This window comes from Gallinula chloropus (assembly GCF_964237585.1).
Source record: "Gallinula chloropus genome assembly, chromosome: 5".
NCBI lineage: Eukaryota > Metazoa > Chordata > Aves > Gruiformes > Rallidae > Gallinula > Gallinula chloropus.
Window position 1 is genome coordinate 66,920,365 of NC_140090.1, and position 22,935 is coordinate 66,943,299.

At 39.8% G+C, this 22,935-nt stretch overlaps 1 protein-coding gene across 2 annotated transcripts in view; it reads right to left on the minus strand.

The window, feature by feature from the left end:
* The window catches only part of LCOR (ligand dependent nuclear receptor corepressor), a gene marked incomplete at its 5' end in the record, with an annotated part of 52,939 nt that overhangs the window by 8,577 nt on the left and 21,427 nt on the right, over positions 1-22,935 (minus strand). Inside the window, 3 exons of one of the 2 annotated variants that reach the window (XM_084264710.1) lie at positions 3,101-3,233; positions 12,557-12,636; positions 13,053-13,118. In XM_084264710.1, the coding sequence (XP_084120836.1) occupies positions 3,101-3,233; positions 12,557-12,636; positions 13,053-13,118 (279 nt within the window). Of the gene's footprint in view, positions 1-3,013; positions 3,234-12,556; positions 12,637-13,052; positions 13,119-22,935 lie in introns of both variants that reach the window. The other variant, XM_084264709.1, reaches the window with a different exon arrangement.

A 22,935-nucleotide genomic window follows, 5' to 3' on the forward strand; every position in this document is an offset into this window, starting at 1 on the left:
TTAAGAGGTTTATGTAAATACTTAATCATTTTCCTGTGAAATCTACAGGATGTTTTATTCTTGCTAAGGAAGAGAATCTAGAGTTGTAAGGCATCACACAGAGATGAGGCAAACTTAAATTTAGGTATGTTTATATTCTCCCTTTCTTCCCAAATGATCCACAAGGACACAAGCCTGGAGAAGCACAGAGTTTTTTTCATTACGGTGACATTTCTTCCATGATCTGAGCTCTCAGCTATAACCTGCTGAAGGACATAAGAAGGCTCTAGGAAAGCCCAGAGGAACACAAGCTGATGGCACAATCACACTGATACCAACAATTTGGCATCTGCCTGTAGTGTATACAAGTGGGGCTGGCAGGAATGCAGAGCTTTATGGCACCTATATTTTCTAAATCGATGCCTTTACTGTGCACCCATGTTCACATGTTCAATTCATTAATGCTTAGAGCTGAACACATTTCCAAATTCAGGGGGAAGATATTAGATATGCCTCCTATCACATACCCCTGTAATCTGCAACTTCACAGAATCAGCACACAGCTCAAGATAAACTCTCTAATTTGGGACACAAAACTCAGTTTTCAAGCAGAAGGCTAGTTACCTAGCATAGCAAAGGCTTCTTGTTTAATAAAAAGCCTGAGTGCTAAGGATTAAGGCTGTTGAAAAGCAGTGCAAAATATTTGCTGGTGCCTCTGCATCATCACTTGAAATCAACCAGATGTTTAATTTGGCTCTCAAGGGTCCAGGTTTTTTTAAGGAAAAAAAATCCACACCAAACAAAAACCCCACAACAGTAAAATTAACTAAAACAGAGATTCTCAGAGAAGAACAATATGGCCAATATTTATCAGCTACAAATAGTCTAAAGCAATACCTCCGAGCTTTAAAACCTAATAGATTTTGTGTATTTTATCTATTCTGAAGTCTTTGAAGGGCAGTACCAATCACAGAAGTATGATTTCCTGAAACCCTATCCTGCCACAAGGCAGGGGTAAAGGGCAGCCAGGTACTACGGCTCTGCTTCCACCGGGAAGTATGAGCACTTGAAAGAAGCACCAGAGTTGGAATGCCATGGGCACAAAGGAGAGGAAAAGCACGTCAGGTTAACGGACAGCAAAGCTGTTCAGAGAGTCTGTTGATCCTGCTAATTGCCTATGTATGCTAAGTGTGTGAGTGCACGTCCTTGACACGCAACAGGCATCTGTTTGTACAACATCTGCATTTCCTCTGACCTGCCTGGACTATAAAACACCAGTCTCAAATGTTACTGGCAGCGAGGATGGAAAGAGAAAAAAAGAACTAATCCCTGGCATGAAACCAGGAGAGCCAAGCAACTCTGAGCTAGGCAGGAGCGTCAGAGTTCTGCTGTTCTTTGTGTCCTCTTTGGTATAACAGTGCCTGGGGAGCCTGTGTCAGTGGCACGAGCTAAAATAACCTTCCAAGCAATCTAAATACAGCCCAGCTTGACAATGATGCATTAAGGATTCAGAACTGACTTCCTGCCAGGCTTCTTCCCCTCCCTTACTACTCTAGCACCAAGCACACACCTCTGCCAGAGGAAGGGAAGCAAGAGTGTCTGAAAACATTCTCCACAATTTTTAGACATTTGAAGTGATTTCATTATCTTCTTTCTGTGTAACACTGAGCGTTACATCTCTCATTAGCACACTGCAGTATCTGCCAATAGTTTTCCAACAATTAGGGAAGTATGCACTTCCAACAGACATGCAAAGTTGGTCATATGTGGAAATTTAAACTCAGTGTTGAAAGGATGAACTCTTAAATAAACAACTTGGAAGTGAGGGAACTGATTTTATTTTCTTCTCATCAAAAACACAATGTGGAAAAAGAATAGGTTTTCATCTAGTCTGTTTGGGGTTTTTTCCCCTCTCCTTACATCCCTTCTGGATTTAAAGAGAGACAAAATAAGTCTAAGAGCAAAAGGAAATCCCTTAAAAGAAAAAAAAAAAAAAAACACCCCAACAATATCAACCCAAACACTGAAAGGGAAGACTTGGAATAAAAGCATTACCTGAACTATCAATAGTAATGCAGTAACCATGCTCCCTAACCATCCCACATGCTTCTATATGTAATACACCATAATGTACAGTTTGTATTTAGTCATTTAAGTCATAAAAGAAAGGCTAAGATACTGTTATCTACTTAAAACACCTTTAAATATTTTGGTCACTGGGAGGAAGGGCTGAGGACTGGCTACAGCAATTTCTAATTTGTTAAACTGAAGCCTTGCATTGTCCCCCAGCAGACAGGTTGGAATTACTGATTTGGCAGATTTTCTCACACATGGGTTAGACTGATAAGTACAACGTACTTTCATTCAGGGAGCATTTGGAAGCAACCTCCAGATTCCTGTTTCTCAGATTGCTAGAAAACAGTGAAATGACTTTTGTGCCTTCCTAAAAGCACAGTTTAGCTGACATAACTCTCCAGAAGAGATTTACTGGATTTGCTAGCATTGAGCTACTGGCTTTGTTCTAAGCATATTCTACATTACTGATTTTGCAATTCTTCTGCTGGTCACGTTTCGAATTCTCCATGTACCCCCCTCTTAGCACTATTCCAACAATATTTCGTACTGGGCATTGCTGAGGGTCCAGTAGGTAATCACTACAGACTGCAGTGAGAAGACTGCTGACCTTTAAGAAAAACTGCATTCATACAGATCCCATTAAAATGTAAAAAGTAATAATATATATACACTAACACACCCACCACCACTTGCCCTTCCTTAACCAAACAGCCCATTCACCTAAACACAGGTTTCAGGGGAACAGTTCTGCTGGGTAAGAACTGAGTCATTACTCCAAAAGTGCAAGACACCAGCATTGTCATGGAGAGATTTGTTTTAGTTATGTACTCTCCTCCTCTGTCCCAAGCCCACACTGTTTTATTGCTACATTATTTGAGAGGCAATTTTAACTCTTGATGTATATATATAAATATATATATATATATGTAAGAAGACAACTGAAAAATACCGAACACACAATGACAACTTGATCTTTGATACCAGCAAAACACATGCAAAAACACCAGCAAACAGACCAGTTCCCCCCACTCCCATGAAAACCAACCTTTTCTGTAAAAGACTGCATTGAGGAACTCTTCCGCTTGCCTTTCAAAACGAATGATTTTTGCTTGCTCTTGTCTAAGCAGAGCTTCTTGTCCAGCTTCCGAGGCTGGCTCATCCAGACTGACTAAGTGTTCCTGCAAAGATATTTAATATATGTAAGATCTTCCTGACTCCAAAATTAATAAAGCTTCTTACGCATTAAATATTTCACTAAATTAAAGACTTTGTTAGGTACTCAGCACAGAGTTGAATCTACTGAAATCACAACTTGATTTTTGACTGCTCCAGAACATTGTACTTTGTCCTGGTTTTTTGTTGTAAATGCAGAAGCCTGTCAGACTTGGTAACACTAAAGGAAAAAAGTGCACACTACAGAGAAGGTAATTCAGGTATTTTACATTTGGCTGCAAATCTGGTATCTAGCACTTGTTCTCCAGCTGCTACTTTTAGTTCCCAGAAGTAACCCTTGAAGGCAAAACAGAGAAAGTTCTCCTTACTCTGCACAAGGTTCATATGAACTGAGCAGTAAGTGACCAAGCATTAGCAACAAACAGGTCATTTTGTGACCAGGTTCAGCAGTAGCTACTTTTAAAGGGAAACAAGTTAGCTGCTTACAACACCCGCAATGAATTAAAATTAATTCTATCTCTTAGCTCTGTTGTTTCAGTTGGATCTCAAGAATATTTCAAAACAAATCTTTTAAGTAGTTTAATTAAAATTTATGAGGTGCCAGGACAAATCACTTGCCTTAAATACAGTTCAAGAAACTACAAGGCAATGGTTACACAGATTCAAACTCTAAACACTTGGATCGTTGCCCCCCCCAGAAGCACAATCCCTTTTCCCATTTCTGTCAGTTTAAAGCCTTGCTCCTGCTTAGGAAAACAACCTTCTTGGCCCTCTCCCTCCACTTTCGCTTTGAGCTATATTAAAGTTACCTGTGTTTACCAACTGCAGGAATGCATACACAACCACTCTTTGGGTTTAGGGAGTGTTTTGTTTTGTTAGCCTTTACAAAGTATCAGTTACCAGAATATCTAGGCTACATCTGGGGTTTTTTTGCCTCTACTGTACAAGTTGATTTCAGGTTCATATCCTCATAGGACTAGAAAGGAAGAACTGGGAATTCATGTATAAATCATAATAAATGAAAAGAAGTCGTTATTCTTAAGTTTGTGTTGTCTCAGCTTCCAAGAAGTTTAATGAAGCAAGGTTACGTAACCGGCCCATAGTAAATTAACGAACGCAGCAGTCACATGAGTTACGTGCAAAGGGTAATAATAGGAAATGCTGTGGACTCTGGCCTGAAAAACGTGGGCTCTCGCCTCAGATTTGTAATTCAACAGCTCCCAAAAGTTCTCTATGAAAAGGAGGGATCCTGTCTTATAGAGACAAGGCTGTGTTTTATGCTAAATGAAGAGATGAGCGTGCGATGACTGAGGTCACAGGTGAGTACAACACTCGCTACGACGGTGAGAGCCTGCAGAAGGAAAGGGCTCACTAAGTGCCTGACCTTTTTTTTTCCATACCAGAGATTCCAGGTCTGCTCTCAAACCTGCTGGCTGCCACAAGAAAGGTCAGCGCTGTTGAGACAATCTTAAAGAATACAAACTTGAACCAATGGTTTAACTGTAACAAAGCCTTCACCTCTGTGCCAGGCAGCCCTTACCAGCAAGTGGTAGTGGTGCTCCCACGGTTCACTGGCATCCTACCAACACACTGAAAACGCAGTCGTACTTTTCAGACCCTTGAAATAGGTGAAGTATCTGTACAGGATTTCATAACAAAAATATTTGTAAAGAATCAGCCCAACATTTTTATACGAGTTACTCTTCAGGTGAGACTTCATAGAACATAGCTGCATCTTCTTTTTGAAGCTGTGTTTCTGCATCTGACAAAATTTAACACAGGATCTGTTCTAGCTACTGACAGCCATTCTGAGCCAAGCTCATTATGTTTCAGGTGTTATCAGGGTAACTGTAAACTCAGCTTATCAGTTTGTGTAAAATGGAGACATTTGTGCAAATTAGTAACAGAAGTAATCTAGGCATACAAAAGTGCTGAAACAACCACTGGAATATCTAAGCATTTACAGAAAAACTGCTTAAAGTTTTACTTTAAAAGGAATCACTGCAAACTGATGTGCAGAGATTTGGCTAGGGAAGATCCATTAGAATTAATCAGCATCCTCTAACTAAAGTCTCACAAGCCATTGCAAAAAAAACCCCAAAGTCTTTTCATTCAAAGGACAGAGAATTCAGAATTGAAGGAAACGTTACCCCTTCAATCTGATCTGACACTGCCCCATGACAGACTAGAGCTCGAGAGGGAGCCCCAAATAAAAATAACCCTTGCCCAACTCCATGCATTTCATATCTTCCGGGTATTTTCTGCAATTAAGACAATACATAGTAAGTACCAGCCTAGCAACTCGGTGAAAACCAAGTTCAGCAGCAGCATCCTCACCATAAACAAGTGCACTTTATTCATATAAAGGTAATGTATAAAGAATACAACTTAATCTACCTAGGGTAACTAAAGCTGTATATCTTCTACATAGAGAGGGAATGATGAAAAAGGGACAAGTCAGAAAAAATCCCACAAACACATAAGTGGCTTACACTGGTGAATGGCTGAATAAAGGATCATTTGATCTGCATTCAGGAGAAGAGGGGAATAGCAAGGCAACAGCAGTGCTTAGTTCTTACCCCTCAATGTAAGGAACATACATCTCTTTCCATGTATGGGTTTTGTCAATGTCCATGGTAAGGCATCAAAATGTCAGGAAATACAGTTATATAAGAGTCAGATTTAACCTTGTGTATAGAAAAAAATCTGCATCTATTTTCCATCAGCTGCAGTACAGTACAGAGTATGAGACAAAATATACTGGAGAGATTTCTGTTCATTGCAGTTTTTATTGTTTTCTTACCAATTGTGTTACAAGTATTCCAGCAGTCTTCGCAGCTGGTTCACTCTTAGAAAGAGACTTTAAGTTTTTGCACTAAATATTTGATTGTGATTGCTATTCAAACTCAGTTTCCAGAAGTGGGGGGTTGTTTGTTTTGGGGGTGTGTGGTTGGTTAGTTTTATGTTGAGTTTAAAAAAAATAAATTCCCACCACTTCTTCTCAATAACCATTATGTATCTTCTCTACCTTCACTCTTGTCCTCTCAGTCTACAGTCCCAAATCACATCAAAGCTTTCAACACCAACATGCACATAGCAGGAAGAAGAAAAACCTATTAACTTAGATAACGCTGTCCTTGCTTACAAATACCCCAGGCAAAACGCAACCAGTTACTTTTACATATAATTTATAACACAGCATTTGTTCTATTCTCTTTGTGCTTCTCTTCAGGTGGGCACCATGGCCCAGAGCATCCCTGGAATCCCATCAGCGAACACACGGTACCGCTATACCCAACAGGAAAAGATACCTGGAGTGGCTTATACATTCTCCCAAAGGACTAAAGCTCTTTCTGTGCGTCAAGATCTTGAGCATAACTCCATAATTAAGAGAGTCTCAGAAATACAGAGCTCAGGTTTTCAAAATGCAAGGTCAATGGGTGACCTTGAGAGACCACCTAATCCTGGACAGCCCGGCCCTGTCAGCACTGCTGCTGGATCTTCACTGCAGCTCTCCTTGTAGGAAATGATGATTCAGCAGATCTAAACGCTGAACTGCTGCCATGAAGGGAAAGGTATGATGCAGGCTGGTTTTCTACAGATACAGCAACAGAAGCTTCATGTTTAAGCCACAGGCTGCACGCAGATGGAGCGGGAAGCGCCCACAAGCTAGAGTAGCGTGAGATTTTTTCTCCACCAAGATGGATGGGAATTAAGAGGGAGGCTTCCCGCAGAGCAGCCACAGCTGAGCGGCCAACCCAAGGACCCCAGCCAGGGATACAATCCAGCCTCCCAGCCCACCCCAAGGCAAGACCAGGAACACTAAAAAACGCAATGTTTCAGCACCCTTAGGTTGTCTTCTTCAACACCTCATTTTCCTTAAGACTGTGCAGTCTTTTTAAACTCTTAGCCAGTGCAAAGGAGACTCATCTACCATTTCCTGTAGACAAGCCTTAAATTCACCAGGTATTTTTCAATTCTCAACACCCCCTTCAAAACATCCAGAACTGTTTCCAGCTTGGCATCAACTAAAATTTCAGACAGATTAATCAGTTTTTAAAATGTCCCTCACTTACTGAACACAGATACATACTTTCATAGTAAGAAACAGTATTATTTCCTCATTAAGATGACTGATGTCAGATTTATCAATTTCAAAACAAATTTAAATTGACTGATCCACAGCTACTGAATATCATTCATTACCTATATAAGGGGAGAGAAAGAAATCAGTGGAAATAAAATATGCTTACATACACTTTTATGTACAAGCAAAACTAACTCCACATTACTACTAAACACAGCAGGAGATTATCACAAACAGCCTCCTCAGGTTTTAGCCTCCATATCAAATTATTTTAAAACCACCCAATACAAAATTGACAGTCTAAATGCTTGAGTTTTTTAAAGCAATGAAATCCATTAAAAATGTTTTAGTGCATCTTCCAGCACACTTAGGATCTTTGTACACAGTTTAAACACATTCTAAAGCCATCAAAAATCATAAGAGTTCTGCAACTTCAACTCATTTTCAGATATTTCTTCTGCCATCTTCAATTATTCTATGAGTTAACGTTTTAAGTGGTAGTGCTAGATTCTCTTCGGAATTACTTGGACACTTACCACAGTTTATTTCCTATTATGTTCCTCCACAGAGAAGGGATGGCAGATTCAGGGGCTGTTATTATGGCTAATCATGATCAAGTAATGGCGTGATATTACCTTTTAGATGTTTGTGTAAAGGAATTACTTACAAGCTTTTAAAAATACCCAAATCATATCAGAGTAACTTTGAATGTTAAAATTGCTCTGCTGTGTGCTGTATCCTACCACATTTTTTTCGAAACTGAAAGAATTGTCAGAGGTCCTTCCCTGCACAGAAGCCCAGGTATTTTATGGTACTTTGAAGACCAGACTCAACCTTCTGCTGCCAACAGGATGAAACTCCAGAATATGCTCCTAGAAGTCATATTCTCTTGCTATTTGTGTAGCTTAAATATATCTACAAAATAGTTAATGTGCTTAGGAGTATTATCCTTCTTGTTCTGCTCTCACCAACTAATGAGATTAGTCATGTTCCCTCCTCTCCCTCTTTTTTTTAAAATACATACGAATTGCTTTATGTAGCTTCAGACAATAGTGTTTTCTTTTCCAAATAAATGTACCCAAATGAATCTTCTTTAAGGATTCTTTTTCCAGTTTCCTCTCTTATTACTGGTGCCTTCTTCTGACCTTATGTATATGTATCTTTTTTAAAAAAAATAATTCTTAAACCAGGCTTGATCTCCAACTATGTGCAAATGACAGTACAGAATTTGATACAAACATTCTACACAGAGCGACAGATTTCTTCTATAATGATAGCTCTGTTGGTTTACTTAAGCCACACTGAAAAATGAAGAACCGTAATTAAAAGAGGTAAGTCAAGTACACTTAAAGTTCAATTTGTCTGAATTTATGTTTCTTCTCTGTACTACCTCCTTTGAGAAGGAAAAGCTGCATTAAAAAACAAACCCACCACAAAAAAGCCAACCACCTCATAACTATACGACCTTAAGCGTTCCCCACAAAGGACAAAGCCCATAAGGAATTGAGAATTACCAGGTTTGCAGATTATCTAAATGAGAACTCACTGGGCTTGGTCCCACAGCACCCAATCTACTTCCTCTCACTGTGAGCAGGCAGCAAGAGCTGCTAACTTCTTTGTCTTTCATGCCCATCAGTGTACACATGCATTTCTGCACACAGCCACCTGTGTTAATAGCCAGGTAGCAGCTCCTCAGGTAACTCGTTATACTCTCTGATCACACCATACTGAAACAATTGTGTATTCTGCATTACAGGAGGAAAGAAAAAATTCCAGTCTCTAAAAGCTTGCCATTATTGCACATAACCCTTTGGATTTGGGCAAAAGTGTCTAAAGATTTTTAGCTCCCTGTATTTATTATCCCTTTCAAATGAAGACACTCAAGTCCATTTCTCTATCAAAACCTGTCTTGTAATTTGACTGCCAAAAAAAAAATCCATGCATTTGCTCAGTCTTTGCAAGTAGAACTACTGCTACAAATAAATTAATCTTTTCAGAATACTTCAGCAGATGGTTCTCCATCCTTTGAAGAATGCATGTAATTGAATCTGATTGCTTGTACAAGCAAGAACCAACATCACTGAAATGGATGGGAGAGCATGCAGTTTTTTTTCCTTTCAACAGCTCTGCCAACAAAACTAACCTTGGCCTCCAGTTCTCATCCTGCAGTCCAGAACTCAATTCTCCTTAAGCACAACTACTGGTCTCCTATGTTACAAGTAATTCTTAAGGGGTAAATGAAATCCAGAAACAAAATCCTCAAGATTATTATTGGCTTTGAATTTGTCAGACCAAGTACCTACACATCACTCAAAGGTGAAAAATCAAGTACACTGATTAATGATTCAACTAACCCAAAAGGGGGTATTACTAAAGAGATGCCATTGGTAGAAAAAAAAAGTAGTTTTTCCAAACTACTTTTGGAAAAAAACGCCAGCCACAGTGACACACTGCTGTAATACATGGTTTGTGGCTGTCTTGCTCCCAGCTACAGCAACTACATATCTTAATTCTGTAACTCACCAGTATACAAGCACAAAGCCAAATCGTCCCATCCTGCCCAGTTCTTTTCCTAAAATGTTAAGAGGATGCACATCAACAATAATAAAACCACCCCAACAGACCACAGGATGTGGTGCAGAAAGCACAACTGCTACCACTTTATGTTGTGCAGGACCAGGCAAGTTGTATCAGTTACAGAAGACCAAGCCTGCAACTCCCTAAAAGGAAGGGGAATTAAAGATACCATTATAGATGTTGAATGGAAGAGATTTCAAATAAACTAGTACCATTTTTAATTTATTTCAGTCCATCAGCTGAAGACAGTCCATCATTTGACTAAATATCAAATGAAGTTCCAAACTTTCTTCTAACAATTAGGCCTTTGAATTAAAACATCAAATTACAGTGTTGTTAAACTCATACTAATTGAAGGCTCCGATGAAAAAGTGATATTTAATTCTGTATTGCAAGCTAATGACATCAGCAACAGCCATCAGTACAGCAGTCTGGCATGCCCGCAGAGGAAAGGAAGCGCTCCCCCTCTGCCATCTCCCTCTGCTGACATACAGGAACTTACTAGGTCTAAAAGGAGCCATATTCTTCCCTGAATAACAAACAAAAAGCCCCAAACCCAACAGAACTGATACAGAGACAGAGAGACAGGAAGAAAAACAACAAAACAAAAAAGCCCATAAAAATCCTACAAACTCCAAAGAAGCCCCATGCCAAGCACGGGGAGCATCATCAGGATTATCACAGAAGTCTGGTTTGAATGGACTGCTTCACCCTTCCTTCCTCACTCCCTGTCCATGCAGCAAACAGACATGTGTACAAAGCTCTCTCTGCTGTTTATCAATCAGCTTTAAGAGAAATGGTTTTATCATATTTCTGTCCGGTGAACTGCTAGTGACAGAAATTTCTTGGGTTTTATTTATAAAAACTATTCTGTACCCAGGACCACGGTGGCTGACTGGCACTACCACAGCCTTTCTAAACTCAAATTTCTCTCCAGCCTGCTCAGAACTCCAAGCTTCCTTCCTCTGAACCTAGTGCTTCTGCCTAGCAGTGCTGCGCTCTCAGTCTGCACACAATCCTAAAATCTCCTTAGACTCCTGATTCCAAATCACCAAGGAGCACACCAGATGCAACCACACCTGCATCTTTTCTTTCGCTTATTTAAAAGCCACCATGTAGTACAATGGGAAGCCATATGAGACCCTTACCGTAAACATGGTAACTACCACCAGCATGAGGAATATGTCGCCAGTTTTTCAATGCTACTCAGTCATGGGTTACACCTTACTACCAGAAACTACAAAGAGGAGCCTAGCAAAGTACATTAAACAAACAGTGATATCTCAGCTTCTGACTAGGGTTGTGTAGAAGCTTGAAAATGACAAGATGCCCATGCCTTATCAGCACACTATACAGTGGATACTTGTGTCCTTAATTTCTTGTCTTCACCTAACAACCACCGATTTTCAGGAGCTTTATTTTAGTTACTGTGGGCCTATGAGGACGACTGAGATGTAAAGAGCCTTTCTGATGATCTACCCGTACATTTCCAGACTTTCCCACCAGTCTCTGATTGCACAGCAAAATTAATTACCCAATCAATTCCATGGCTTAACAAGAACTGGGCTAAACACCGAATTTTGACTTTTTATGAGGTGATCCAAGTCAAACAAGACAGAACTCCTTACAGCACAAGCATACTCAGAGCTTACCTGCTGCCAGTCTCAATGAAAGTCTCATACCTTACATCTGTTCCAAATATGGGTGTTCCTAACTCTCTTCCCTCTGCCTGAATGAACGGGTAACACAAAAATCAGCATGAACTGGCTACGTGGCCAGTATCAGCATCACCAAGGTACTTCCTTAATGAAGGAGCCATGCAGCCACGCATTAGCTGCTGCGGAGGAAAGGGTGCTTTAGTTTCATTCCTAAATTGATAGAGATCCACTCTGCATGTTATTCTACATTGTGCAGGAAGAAGTAGTAGTACTAGTAACAGTAATTAAGAGTTCCAGTAAATGATGTTTTGCCAAGACAGATGAGCCTGCCTGCCTTGCTATGCTACAGAACCGTTATTTCAATACATGGGCTGAGCAACCACCCTGTACAGAACAGTAGCCTTTGTTTCACATATAGCTATAATCTCATTAAGAAAACAAACTGCAAGTTTATTATGTTGGCAAAGCTGACTTGCCCGTGTTTAGGCTCTGACTTGGTTATAAACAAGCACAGCACAAAACCTACCATACATGAACCCTCTAATAAAAGGCTACGACCCACGGGGAAGGAGATTCCAAGATACAGAACAAAACTCTAGGCTGTTAAAATGAACCACATTTCCATACTGAAGATAAGCCCCACGTCTGACTGGAGCGAACGTGCACAAGTCTGGCTCCCCTGGGAGGGGTTACATGATCCCAACAAGATGTCTTATAAAGAGCTAAAAAAATTCCCACCCAACAAACAAAAAAACACCAACAGAAAGAGCCACTACACAGAAAAAAGAAAAAAAAAATCTGCATCACATACTACAAAGAAAAAGTTGCAGAGAAGCAGCTAGTCCCTTCATTAACTTGTATCATTTTAATTCAGAAAGCCTTTTTCTGAAGGAGGGGAAAGGGGTAGGAGGTTGCAGATTTTCTATGTTCAGTTAACTAGGAGCAGCAAACTCCCTCCCTTTGTCCCTCCCCTACAACTACTAGCTTCACACATCTGCATTGTTACCTTCACTTTTTCTCTTCTCAGGCAGCAGAAAAGACAATTTTCATCAAAAGACCAATCAGAAACACCTTCAGGCTCACAGTCTGTAAATCAGAGGAATAGCAAATTACTTCATATTCATAAACCGCGACATAAACTGGAGCCAAAAGAGAAATGCCGAATTAAATACCTGTTTCACAACATTCTTGCCTGCATTTGGAGGATGCAGGCTTCACTTCGGCCATTTTTCTAAATCCCCAGATTACCAAACCATATACATTTTATCTATGCACAACAAATCTGTTTTTCTGAGCCCTGCCAAATACACTCCCAGCTACATAAAGATGAACGCACACTCATTAGTAATTTTAGCCAATATGAAACTAACTGTGAGCACTGCCTGGGGGAGGGGGAAAAAAAGCACAAATCACCACGGTAACACACATTTTCTAGAGGCAGAGCTGGGGCTGCTTCTGTCATTAGAAATGCAGAACAAGATACAAACATAGAGATTGAATACCTTTAAACAAACTGAGATCTTTTAATAATCCAGGTCCAAACAGGCCTTCTAGAATACTTTCAAACCCTAAAAGCAAATAAAAGAATTGTTAGCTTTCTAGATTAAGTACGTCACTACAAGAATATTCACAATAGCAGTTCTATATTTATCTGTTCCAAGAACAGAGCTCAACGTGTTTTCTCTAAGTATTACAAGATGCATGGGTCAATTGTGATGACTGAACTACTGAAAAATCATGGCACAATCTAGAGTCCACCGACTCCTGTACTTTTGTAAATAGCTAGGTTAAAAACAAAGAAAATTACGACATTGAAATAAACCATTTGGAAAAGAAAATAGGAAGTTGCAGGTTCTACAGTGTGACCAGGTAATTTCTGTTAGAAAAAAATTCTCTTGCTGAAGCCTCCCAACTGATACAAGGTATGTTTTCCCAATTAAAAACATACATCCTTCTGCCTGAGTGGCATGCAGTTACTTTTCTGAATTTCAGCAACCATTAGAAACAGCATTTCCTGAAGTTAGAGGTTTGAAGAGAGAAAATTCAAAGGAAAGGGATTCAGCAGTGCCATGCCACCAAGGAACCAAATTCCAATCACAGATCCACATCTAAGATACACAGTCCGATTTACTTCAATGCCATGATTTATGCCTCACTTAAAATAAATCCAAACAATTTTACTTTATTCCAAAAGAGAAAAAAACCCTTTACCGAAATGACTGCCATTATTTGGAAATGTTAAATCAATATTACACTAAACCCCTGCTGGCAGTAAAATCTACAGAGCTATTAACTACCCAGCACCGCGAGAAGACAGGTTAGCAGCATGAATGTGAAACGTACAAAGATTCCTTTAAGGGGGACAGACAAATTCCACCTGCTTATTAAAACGTATTCCCAATATGACCATAAACTCAAGACTATCACTTACTGTATTTCCTACCCCACCCCACCCCTCAATACTTTTGTTTTGTTGGTTTAATAATGGCTTGCACACAGCTAGGGGTAGCTTCTCCTACTTGCCTGAATCTTTGAGAGGTAGAAGAAATGAAAAAAAAAAAAAATTAAGATACAAAAATGTAGTTTTACATTTATGGAAACTTGCATGGATCAGTCGGGAACATATAACTACCTGAGACAGCCCTTTTAAGAGACCAGCCAAAATCTGAATGAGCACATGCAAAAGAGCAGCAATTCTAAAATAACTCTGATATTAAATCTGTATATATTCAAAGTTATCTTTTGGGTGGCAGTCTTCAAAAGAAAGGAAAAATGGTGTTACACCTCTCTGGGTGTCACCAAAAGTGCCAATGCACCAACATCTTTAGATATCAGATGCAGGACCCTACAGGAACTGGAGTCTGCACAGGACTCAGATGGCCAGGGCACACCTCCACCCTTGATGTAAAGCCTATTGCAGGCTGATACTAAAAATCTAATTTCAGAAAGCAGGAAAAATAAAAAAAGAGGAAAAATAGAGGAGAAAAAAAGTGAAATAGTGATGGTGAAAGAGAAATAGTCAAGAGTAAAGAGAAATAAGGGAGACATCAGAAAACAAGGTGGTAGAGAAGAAACTGGAAAAACATCCCATTGAACAGCACCTTGTCAGGCAGAGAAGTAGCACTGCCTCCAAAAAAAGCCAATTCAGGCTTCAGGAAGTGGCAGGAACAGTGGGAAAGGGCCGACCAACCTGACCTAGAAGAAAAATAGGAGAATCAGGGTATTGACCCATAGAGGTTTATAACGCTGAGTCTTTTCTGGGTAGTGACCCCTCAGAATTTGTATCTGAAATGAAACCTTAAAGAAAGCAGCTAGCCAACCTCATTCCTAATCTTTTGGTTTAAAAAATTGTATTTTCATATATATAAATAAAAATCAGAAGAGCTCAGAAATTTTACTCAAACTCACCACTCTTAAAATAGTAACTGCCAATGACTCATGCCCCACGGTTTGCCATGCATGCAATTGCACACTGAAGTCCCTGCCAAGTTTTACAGCTTGGATATTGTACAATCATAGTTTGCTAGCCCACTGTTCTCAGTGATGCTAATGCCGCTCGGGTTTTTATTAATATTAAATATTGGATTTAGCAGTTGCATAGCAACAGCAGAACATCTTATGTGCAACGCTTGACATTAAAAAAGGCAAATAAGGGAAGTATGAATGTATTCAAAAATTATTATAATAAAGACTGGCAAAACTGCCACGAAGCTGAGCCCTATTCCCCCCCAAACACAAAGTGCAACGCAGCAAAGACAGTATAAGCCCTGCAATGTAGTATTCAGTCATTCGGGACGCCAAAAGAGCAACTGTGTACAGTTAATCATGCATAATACATTGAAAACAAAATCTTGAAAAATGAGCTGCCTACTTTTTATAGTATTTTTTCTCTCCATTGTCACTGCTCTTAGAAGCTTGAAAAGAACATTTCTTTTCCCACCGATTGTCCTTTTCCATTTGGCAGATGATACTTTCCTGCATTTCAAATGGAACAGAAATTAACATGGCTGCCTCTGCTAAATTCCCGTTTCCATATTTTCATCATCTATATTTCAGTGCCTGGCAGTTCACAGCAGCTGAAGAGCAGGGCCAGTGGAAAAGTTGGAGGAATAACATAAGAGAGGAAAAGGGATGAAGATCCCAGTATTTTAGTGCTTTCTCCTAGACACACTGCTCACAATTAAAGCAGGCACACATTTAACGCTCACAATGTTATCTGTGACCTATACATGGAAAATGTCTTTTGGGTGTTAGTGTAGGAATGTAGAAAAAAAAAAGTTTAATTATTTTTAAAAACCCAACATTTACAAAGTGTAAAACATCATCTCTATCTCAGAACACTCTCCATCAAGTGAAGAATTAGAGAGGGAAAAAACCCAAAATCCCAGAAAGAACAAAGAAACCCCTTAGTACTGCAGCAAGGGGGGAATAAATTTTAAATATAGATTGCTACACGCTTATTGCTATTTCACATTTGCTAGCTCTGAAAAGTAGAGCAAGATTTAAGCAACATTATTCTTTAAAACGTCCTCTAACAAAAACCAGAATATGGATGTGTTATTTTCATCCTAAGAGTAACAGGCATAGAAATTAAAGCTGCAATGAAAGGGAAAAAAGAAAGAAAGCCGAATTGACTACGCAGTTTTCACCCTGGTCAAATTTCACTAGTCTTGCCTCTGCACCTGAACAATTTTGTTCTCATCTTTTCTGGTATTTTCATCCTCTTTTATGTAATGAAATATTACAAATCTTGAATTTAACCTGTAATTAGAGTTTGTTGGTTGAACATTCAACACAACAGTTTAACTTCAAGCTTTAAAAAAAAAAAAATCCAGGTAGATGCTTGTACCATCTTCCAACTTAAAACTGAGAGCACTTGTAATGATTGAGTAGCTACCAGGCTCCTTGATACAGCACTACTAGAGAAGCTGATAGCCCAAGAGAGGACTTTCTAGGCTGATCTCTAGCCACGTGGATTAGTCAAAGACACTTTCTCCTCTCTAAAACAGGAATACAAGATCTTCAGAAGGAGATAGGTATGCATTTCTGGACTGCTACTGACACAGAGCCCAGCACTTCCAAGAATGCTTTTTTTCCTGCAACAGCACAACTCCAACATAGGCTTTGATACTCACTACACAGTTCTGCCCTACATTCACACCTAGGCAAAGCGTTAAAGCTTGTACCATCAACTAGAGGTCAAATAATTTTAGGCACAGGAGAGAAGAGAAAGGCTGCAATCCATCTTTATTATTATATAAATTGTTAATGAATTAAGAAAAAAAAATAAATAGACACAGCAAGGGCCCTGAAGGGGGAAAATAAAAAACAATGTATGCAGGTATCCTCAACCCTAATCTGTGAGTTATCAATATCATCTGTGAATCTGAAAGACAGACCTCAATAGACTAAGTACTAGCCACAGCAGCAGTTAAGTATAGCGAATACTGTAAAGCTATTGCAGTAGAAAGAAAGACAACTGATTCATCAGCATCTATTAATAATAATCAGCTTAACACATAGCAATTTGCACTTTAAGAGGACAACTTAAAAAAGCTAGAAGTCAAATCAATTAAGACAACAGTTGATAGTTGTCTACCTATTTTGTTTAAATTTCTTAACTATTTAAGAACTTTTTACTTGAAACCCTCAAAACACTATCAGGAGGGAAAAAAAAGCCAATAAAACAACCCTGACCTATGAAAAAAAACTAAGAGCCAACCAAGGCCTGATGTGGCTGAGAGTGAAAGCACAAAGAGGAGACGAGGTTGGAAGAGTGGCGGGGGGATGCAGAGCAGGGAACATAAATAAATGCTACAAAGGTCAGAGCAGAGAGATGCACACAGCTCTAAAGAAAGCAAAGATAAAACCAAAAAGAAGGCACATATGTGTATTACTTTAAAAAAAAAAAAAACCACCCTGAAATAATATGGTAGTATATTAACAAATAGTCAATAGAATGGCACACGATCGTTCAACAAAATCAAGTGGATGCTTAACATCTGTAAGTTAACAGTCTTAAAATGCCATGGAGGCGATTGATCTTTTTTTCCCTAGGAGTTACTCAAAGAATGTTTGCAGCAGTGTTTCATTCCAGAAAGTCTCAGAATATTGGGAAACTTCCAATGGTCTGGAAAAAAAAAATACTAAAATCATCCCTTTGAAATGTCAAAACATTAAGCAGGTAATTACTGGGGTCTGAACCTGGTGAAGGTTTTCAAAAACAAGGAACAGCCCAGAGTGTCCATCAACATGGGCCTACAAAAAAAAGCTATTTAATTTTACTTTTATTAATTAAAAGGTTTATTAACAACAGTATCAGGCTTAATATAATATTTTAAAATTTACTTAGCATTTTTGGGCTGGTACAACACATTTTGACTAAAACCAGCTGAGGGGGGAAAAAACCGAAACCAAACAAAAACCAGCCAAATACACATAAACCATATTAAAAATCAATTAAGTGACTGCTCTTGAAATGTTGGTGTCAATGGGAAGCCACTGCTAGGGAGATCCATCAGGTATTAGTTCTTGGCCCTATGCCATTTAACATTTTAGTCGGTGACTGGGAAGAAAGCAGTCACTAAATTTACAGGAGATACAAAGAGAGGAAGAACAGTAAATAACAAAAAGCCCAGGTCACAGAGGCTGCTTACCAAAGCAAATGCAATTAAACACTACTTGGAAAAGGGGGTGGAGGGGAACAGAAAAAGCCACAAAACACACCTAGGAACAGGAAAAACAGCTTCTCGAAGACATACCCAGATCCAGCAGCTGAAATTGGAAGCTGATCAAATTCAGCCAGACTGAAGACAACCTTAATTTTACAAAGTTCCAATTGAAAACACAAAATGTGTACTCCAAGACCAGACCAATACTTTCCCTAGTCTAGGTGCTGCTTAGGGAAGCATGGGCTGGCTGCTAAGATCTATCCCCCTTGTATTTTCCTCAGCACTTTACATTCATCATGTTAGGACTCCCATTAACTAGTAGGAAGCAAGAGCCACCACCATCACATCAGGTTTTTATTGGATTTCTCATGCCTAGATTTTCTGGTCAAGATTGGATATATTTATCCACAGCTATGGGATTTGAAGCAGGAATTAATTCAGAAAAATCTTACAGTCTGTGTGTAACACGGGAATTCTGTCTCTTTCAGGACAAAAATCTATTAAACTTGAATGTTTCAGTCACAGGCATCTTAATAGAAAAGCAAGACCAAGCAACCAGGGAGGGGAAAAAAAGTCACAGGACAGTTATTAATATACACCAAGTCTCAGGACATGCATATAATTATAAGTTGTGAATATTCTTTTATTCATGCAACCAAATAAAAGAACCTCCCATCCACCTATGCTGAGAGATCTCGTTATCTGAATGGAGCACAATTAAGTGCTCTAACTACAAGTTACACCAACTTTGTCTTAGCTTCCTGGGGAACAAAGAAAGAAAAGGCTGTGCATCTTCAGTGATTTTTCATCATGCTTCCACATTCTTGTTAATGAAACTGTACTGCTCAGGGACTTCCTGCAGACATCCCTGCTCCTGAGACAACAGATGCTTTAGTAAATCCAAGGACTTTTCAGGGACCTTAGATATCAATAACCTGGTTCTGTAAGAGCAATACAGACGTACATGCATATGGAGAAAAGAACTAGGTGGATACTGTTTAAATAGATAGGAAGATAGACACTGTTTAAAAGAACAGGTAGAACCAAGCCTTAGATAGCAACACATAGCTCTTCTATAGTGTTTTTCAGCAGAGCACCTTGTGCTCCCAGGACAAAATATGTGGTCTCAACTGCTGAAAGGCTCCCTCAATGAGCTCTTGGAGCTCAAGAGAAAAATAATTCTTTGGCCTAATGCTCTATTCACTGCAAAACAGCACCTCCAGTAGAGAAGTTTCATTTGAAGCAATCAGGAAGCCAACAAGGTACACGTTCTGTCGAACAGCCATTTTGCTGTTACAGTAACTCACCACAGCAATAAGCTGAGAAATCAAAAAAGGGGCAGAAGAACTACTACAGCAGCTGATGAGTACTGTTAGAAGAAGTGAGTGTGACCATCCATCCTGCAAGACTTCATTAAAATTCCACTACTGCTTTGTAATTTTAATAAAGAAGCAGCTGCCAGCAGGCCATCCTCACTCTCATCTCCAAGCATCCCTCTCAACCAAGCCACTCCTTTTCCTCTAAAAATCAAGTCTAAGCACATCTCTGCAAGGCATTTAAAAGTTAATGAGCTAAGTATGACAGAAAAACAGCTACGTATCTGAACTACAGCTCTGCAATGCACTTGCCTTCACAACAGAAGAGCACCCTAAGAAATCCCTTAAAAGAGGCTTGGTAGATTTCTCCTCTCTACAGGGGCGAAAGCAAGTTATCAGGCTGTTTCCTATGTTAGCACTCTAACTGGCACTGGTTACACCTGAAAAGTCAACCAAAAAACCCCAGAAATGACAAGTTAAAGCTTGTTGCCAGAGCACAGAATGTAGCAAGGGAAAAGGTATAACATCTCCTGCCCCCCTGCCACAGGGGGTGTTTTTGTGCGTGTGATCGGGTATCGAGATGAGAATTACACGAAGGCATGCAACCACCTTACCTCTAACCAAAAGCCTCAGAACAGAATTCAAGAAAAGCCAAAGACTCTTTGCCATGGCTGTCTCAACATCACCTCAAGATACAGAAATTGCTCTGGCAGACTGAGCCATAATCTCCATGTGGATTTGCGGGGGTGGGAGGATCTCTGATTTGGAGATACTGCATCACTAATCTGGCTAGTTGTTTGAGTCAGGGGTTGCAGGCTTTTGTTTTACTCTTTGACTCGAGATCAGGAGGTTTATTGTACGACTATCTGGTGTTGTTCACAGCCAGTCACCACCAATGCAGGACCTGACTAGAATCAGTTTATTACTTTAGAAAGACCGCAGTTTATTGCTTTATAAAACAAACCAGAAAACACAGACATCACAAAATGGCAAAGAACAACAGCTGCAGTTTCACTAACTGCCAACTTTCTATGTATCCTTTAAAAAAGTAGTTTTTACTTAATAGTAAAATAAGACCTACATAAAAAAAACCCCTACAAATCCAACAACCCCCAAACCAACAAACTTTAAACCTAAAAATTGAAGTGGGAGTTGTTTTCCAGTACCCCCATTCCAAAGCAGTGCTCTTCTTTGTTCAGCCTCCAGGCCTGGAGTTCCAGCAGGCAACCAGGTACAACTTTCACTGAAAAGAAACTATCCCAACTAGCTAGAAAGTTTATAAACAGATTAAAAGAGCCAAACCGCCCCAGAACAAGAGTGCTTAGCGGTACAAAACATAATGGACCAGAAGTTTACATAGAGAGACACAAACATTGCCCAAAATCAAGACAATGTTTTTCCATATCCAACAGCATTGCATTATTTAATGCAGCAAAAGAAAAACCTTGAAACTTTTTTCCTCTTGGAGACAACCTGTTAAATGCTTTGCTGCCAAGGAGAGTTAAGATGACATTCGTTAACTCCCTGTTTCTCCCCATACCCCATGCTCCCCCAGCACAAGCATAATAGCCTTGCAGCACACAGAACTGAAAGTGCCTCCCACAGAGGAGAGAGGATTTCCAGCAAGATCAATCACTGCTCCACTTTATTTCATGGCCATAGTAGTGCTCATACCACTGACCAGCCAGGGTCAGGTACAGTATCAGGAGCAACTTCCCACAAGTAGGTATAGCAGAGGCCCAAGTCAGTTAAACCATGGAGGAATGTTCCTTCTCCCCCACAGGACGCCAGGGGTTTACACTCCAGCCTGAAGAGGTAACTGTTGGCGTGGTGCAGAAGCATGTTAGAGGCATGGGTTAAACTGGCTGAGGCATTAGCTGGATTTCATACTCCATAGCAGTCCTATTTGTGAGGCTTGCCTTCTGCTAGCAACTCGGTCCTGCCTCACATCACTCAATGTCTGCAACACAGCCACCTACTAAAACCACACTCACTGAAACAATTCCACTAAAAAACAGCCCAGAAAGGGTAGGCACAAGCTGCTGAATCCATTTACACAAGGACTGCAGAAAAAGCATCTACCAAACCACAGCCTTGATCTAGCAAACCCTTTGAGTGTGACTCTCATGTCCTTTATCAGCCATTACTGAATTATCTCAATGTATTATTCTCTTCTTTCTGGATCTCACATCATAAATATCCCTTTCACCATCTCTACAGAGATTTTCAAATCTATGTAGGAGTCTACAAAGGGGAGTGAAAACGTGATTCTACTTAGGAAACTAAATCTATCACCCATTATTGAAAAATCTGATGATCTTAAACAAATAGCACAGAAATGTGAAAGTTTACTGCACATTTCTTAGTTGAGGTGAGTATACTGAACTTATCTGTAAGGTAAGAACTGCCAAGAGTCTTTTCACTCTGTCATTTCCCATTGAGAAAGTCTGTCTGATGTTAAATAAACGTCCATCATAAGCCATTACATAAGTGCCCCAATGAAGAGAATGCCTTCTGAGTCCAGCTAGCTAACAGCATCCTGAAACATCTCAGGGCATGCAGAGACACACCACTTTACTAAGTCAACTGATTATTTCACTAAAACACCTGTGATTATATCTAAATTCTGATTAAGAAGCTAAGAGAAGAAAAGAATAATCTAGATCATGGAACTAAACCTGAATCATGACTACAGTGAATATGAAGCACAACTGAATTTTTGAGAAAGCTTCCCAGAAACTCTGGAAAAGCATCCTCAGCCTTTTCAGGTGGACCACTTGGTCCTGTCTCAACAGAAATGAAGTAGGTGAAATCAGCAGATGATACAAGCAGCTACCCAAAAACGGAAGGGCAAATGCAAAGAGGGCAGGGGACAAGAGTTAGCCACCTAAAATAACCCCCCCAAAACAAAGATACAGAGAGAAATACCGTAACACCGAAAGACACCAGCACAGAATTCATACTGGGTACAGAGCAGATTACAGTGACTGTCATCACTGAAGCCACATTTTACATATATATAACCCTGAGTGGAGCATTTGAGTCGACAACACAAGGTGCAAAGGGAGCACAGCTAAGCCTAAGCCCCCTCAGCTTTACAGTCGTTTGCACGACAACAGTATCAAGAGCACAATGGTACAGAGTAAGCACATGACCACTCTTGCATACAGCACAGAAGATACAGCCCTACTGCTATTATTACTCTTGTGCCAACAGAGGTAAACACTAGCAGGAATATTCCTACCTATCCCTCATTCACATTGGGGTTATGCCTACACACTGAAGAACCTGCAAGCCCTGGTATTTCTTTGGAAACAGAGGGGCATAAGCACAGCTGCTGAGAACTTGGTACAAAGGATTATAGCAGCAAAACAATTCGGTGCTGAAATAAGTTGTGG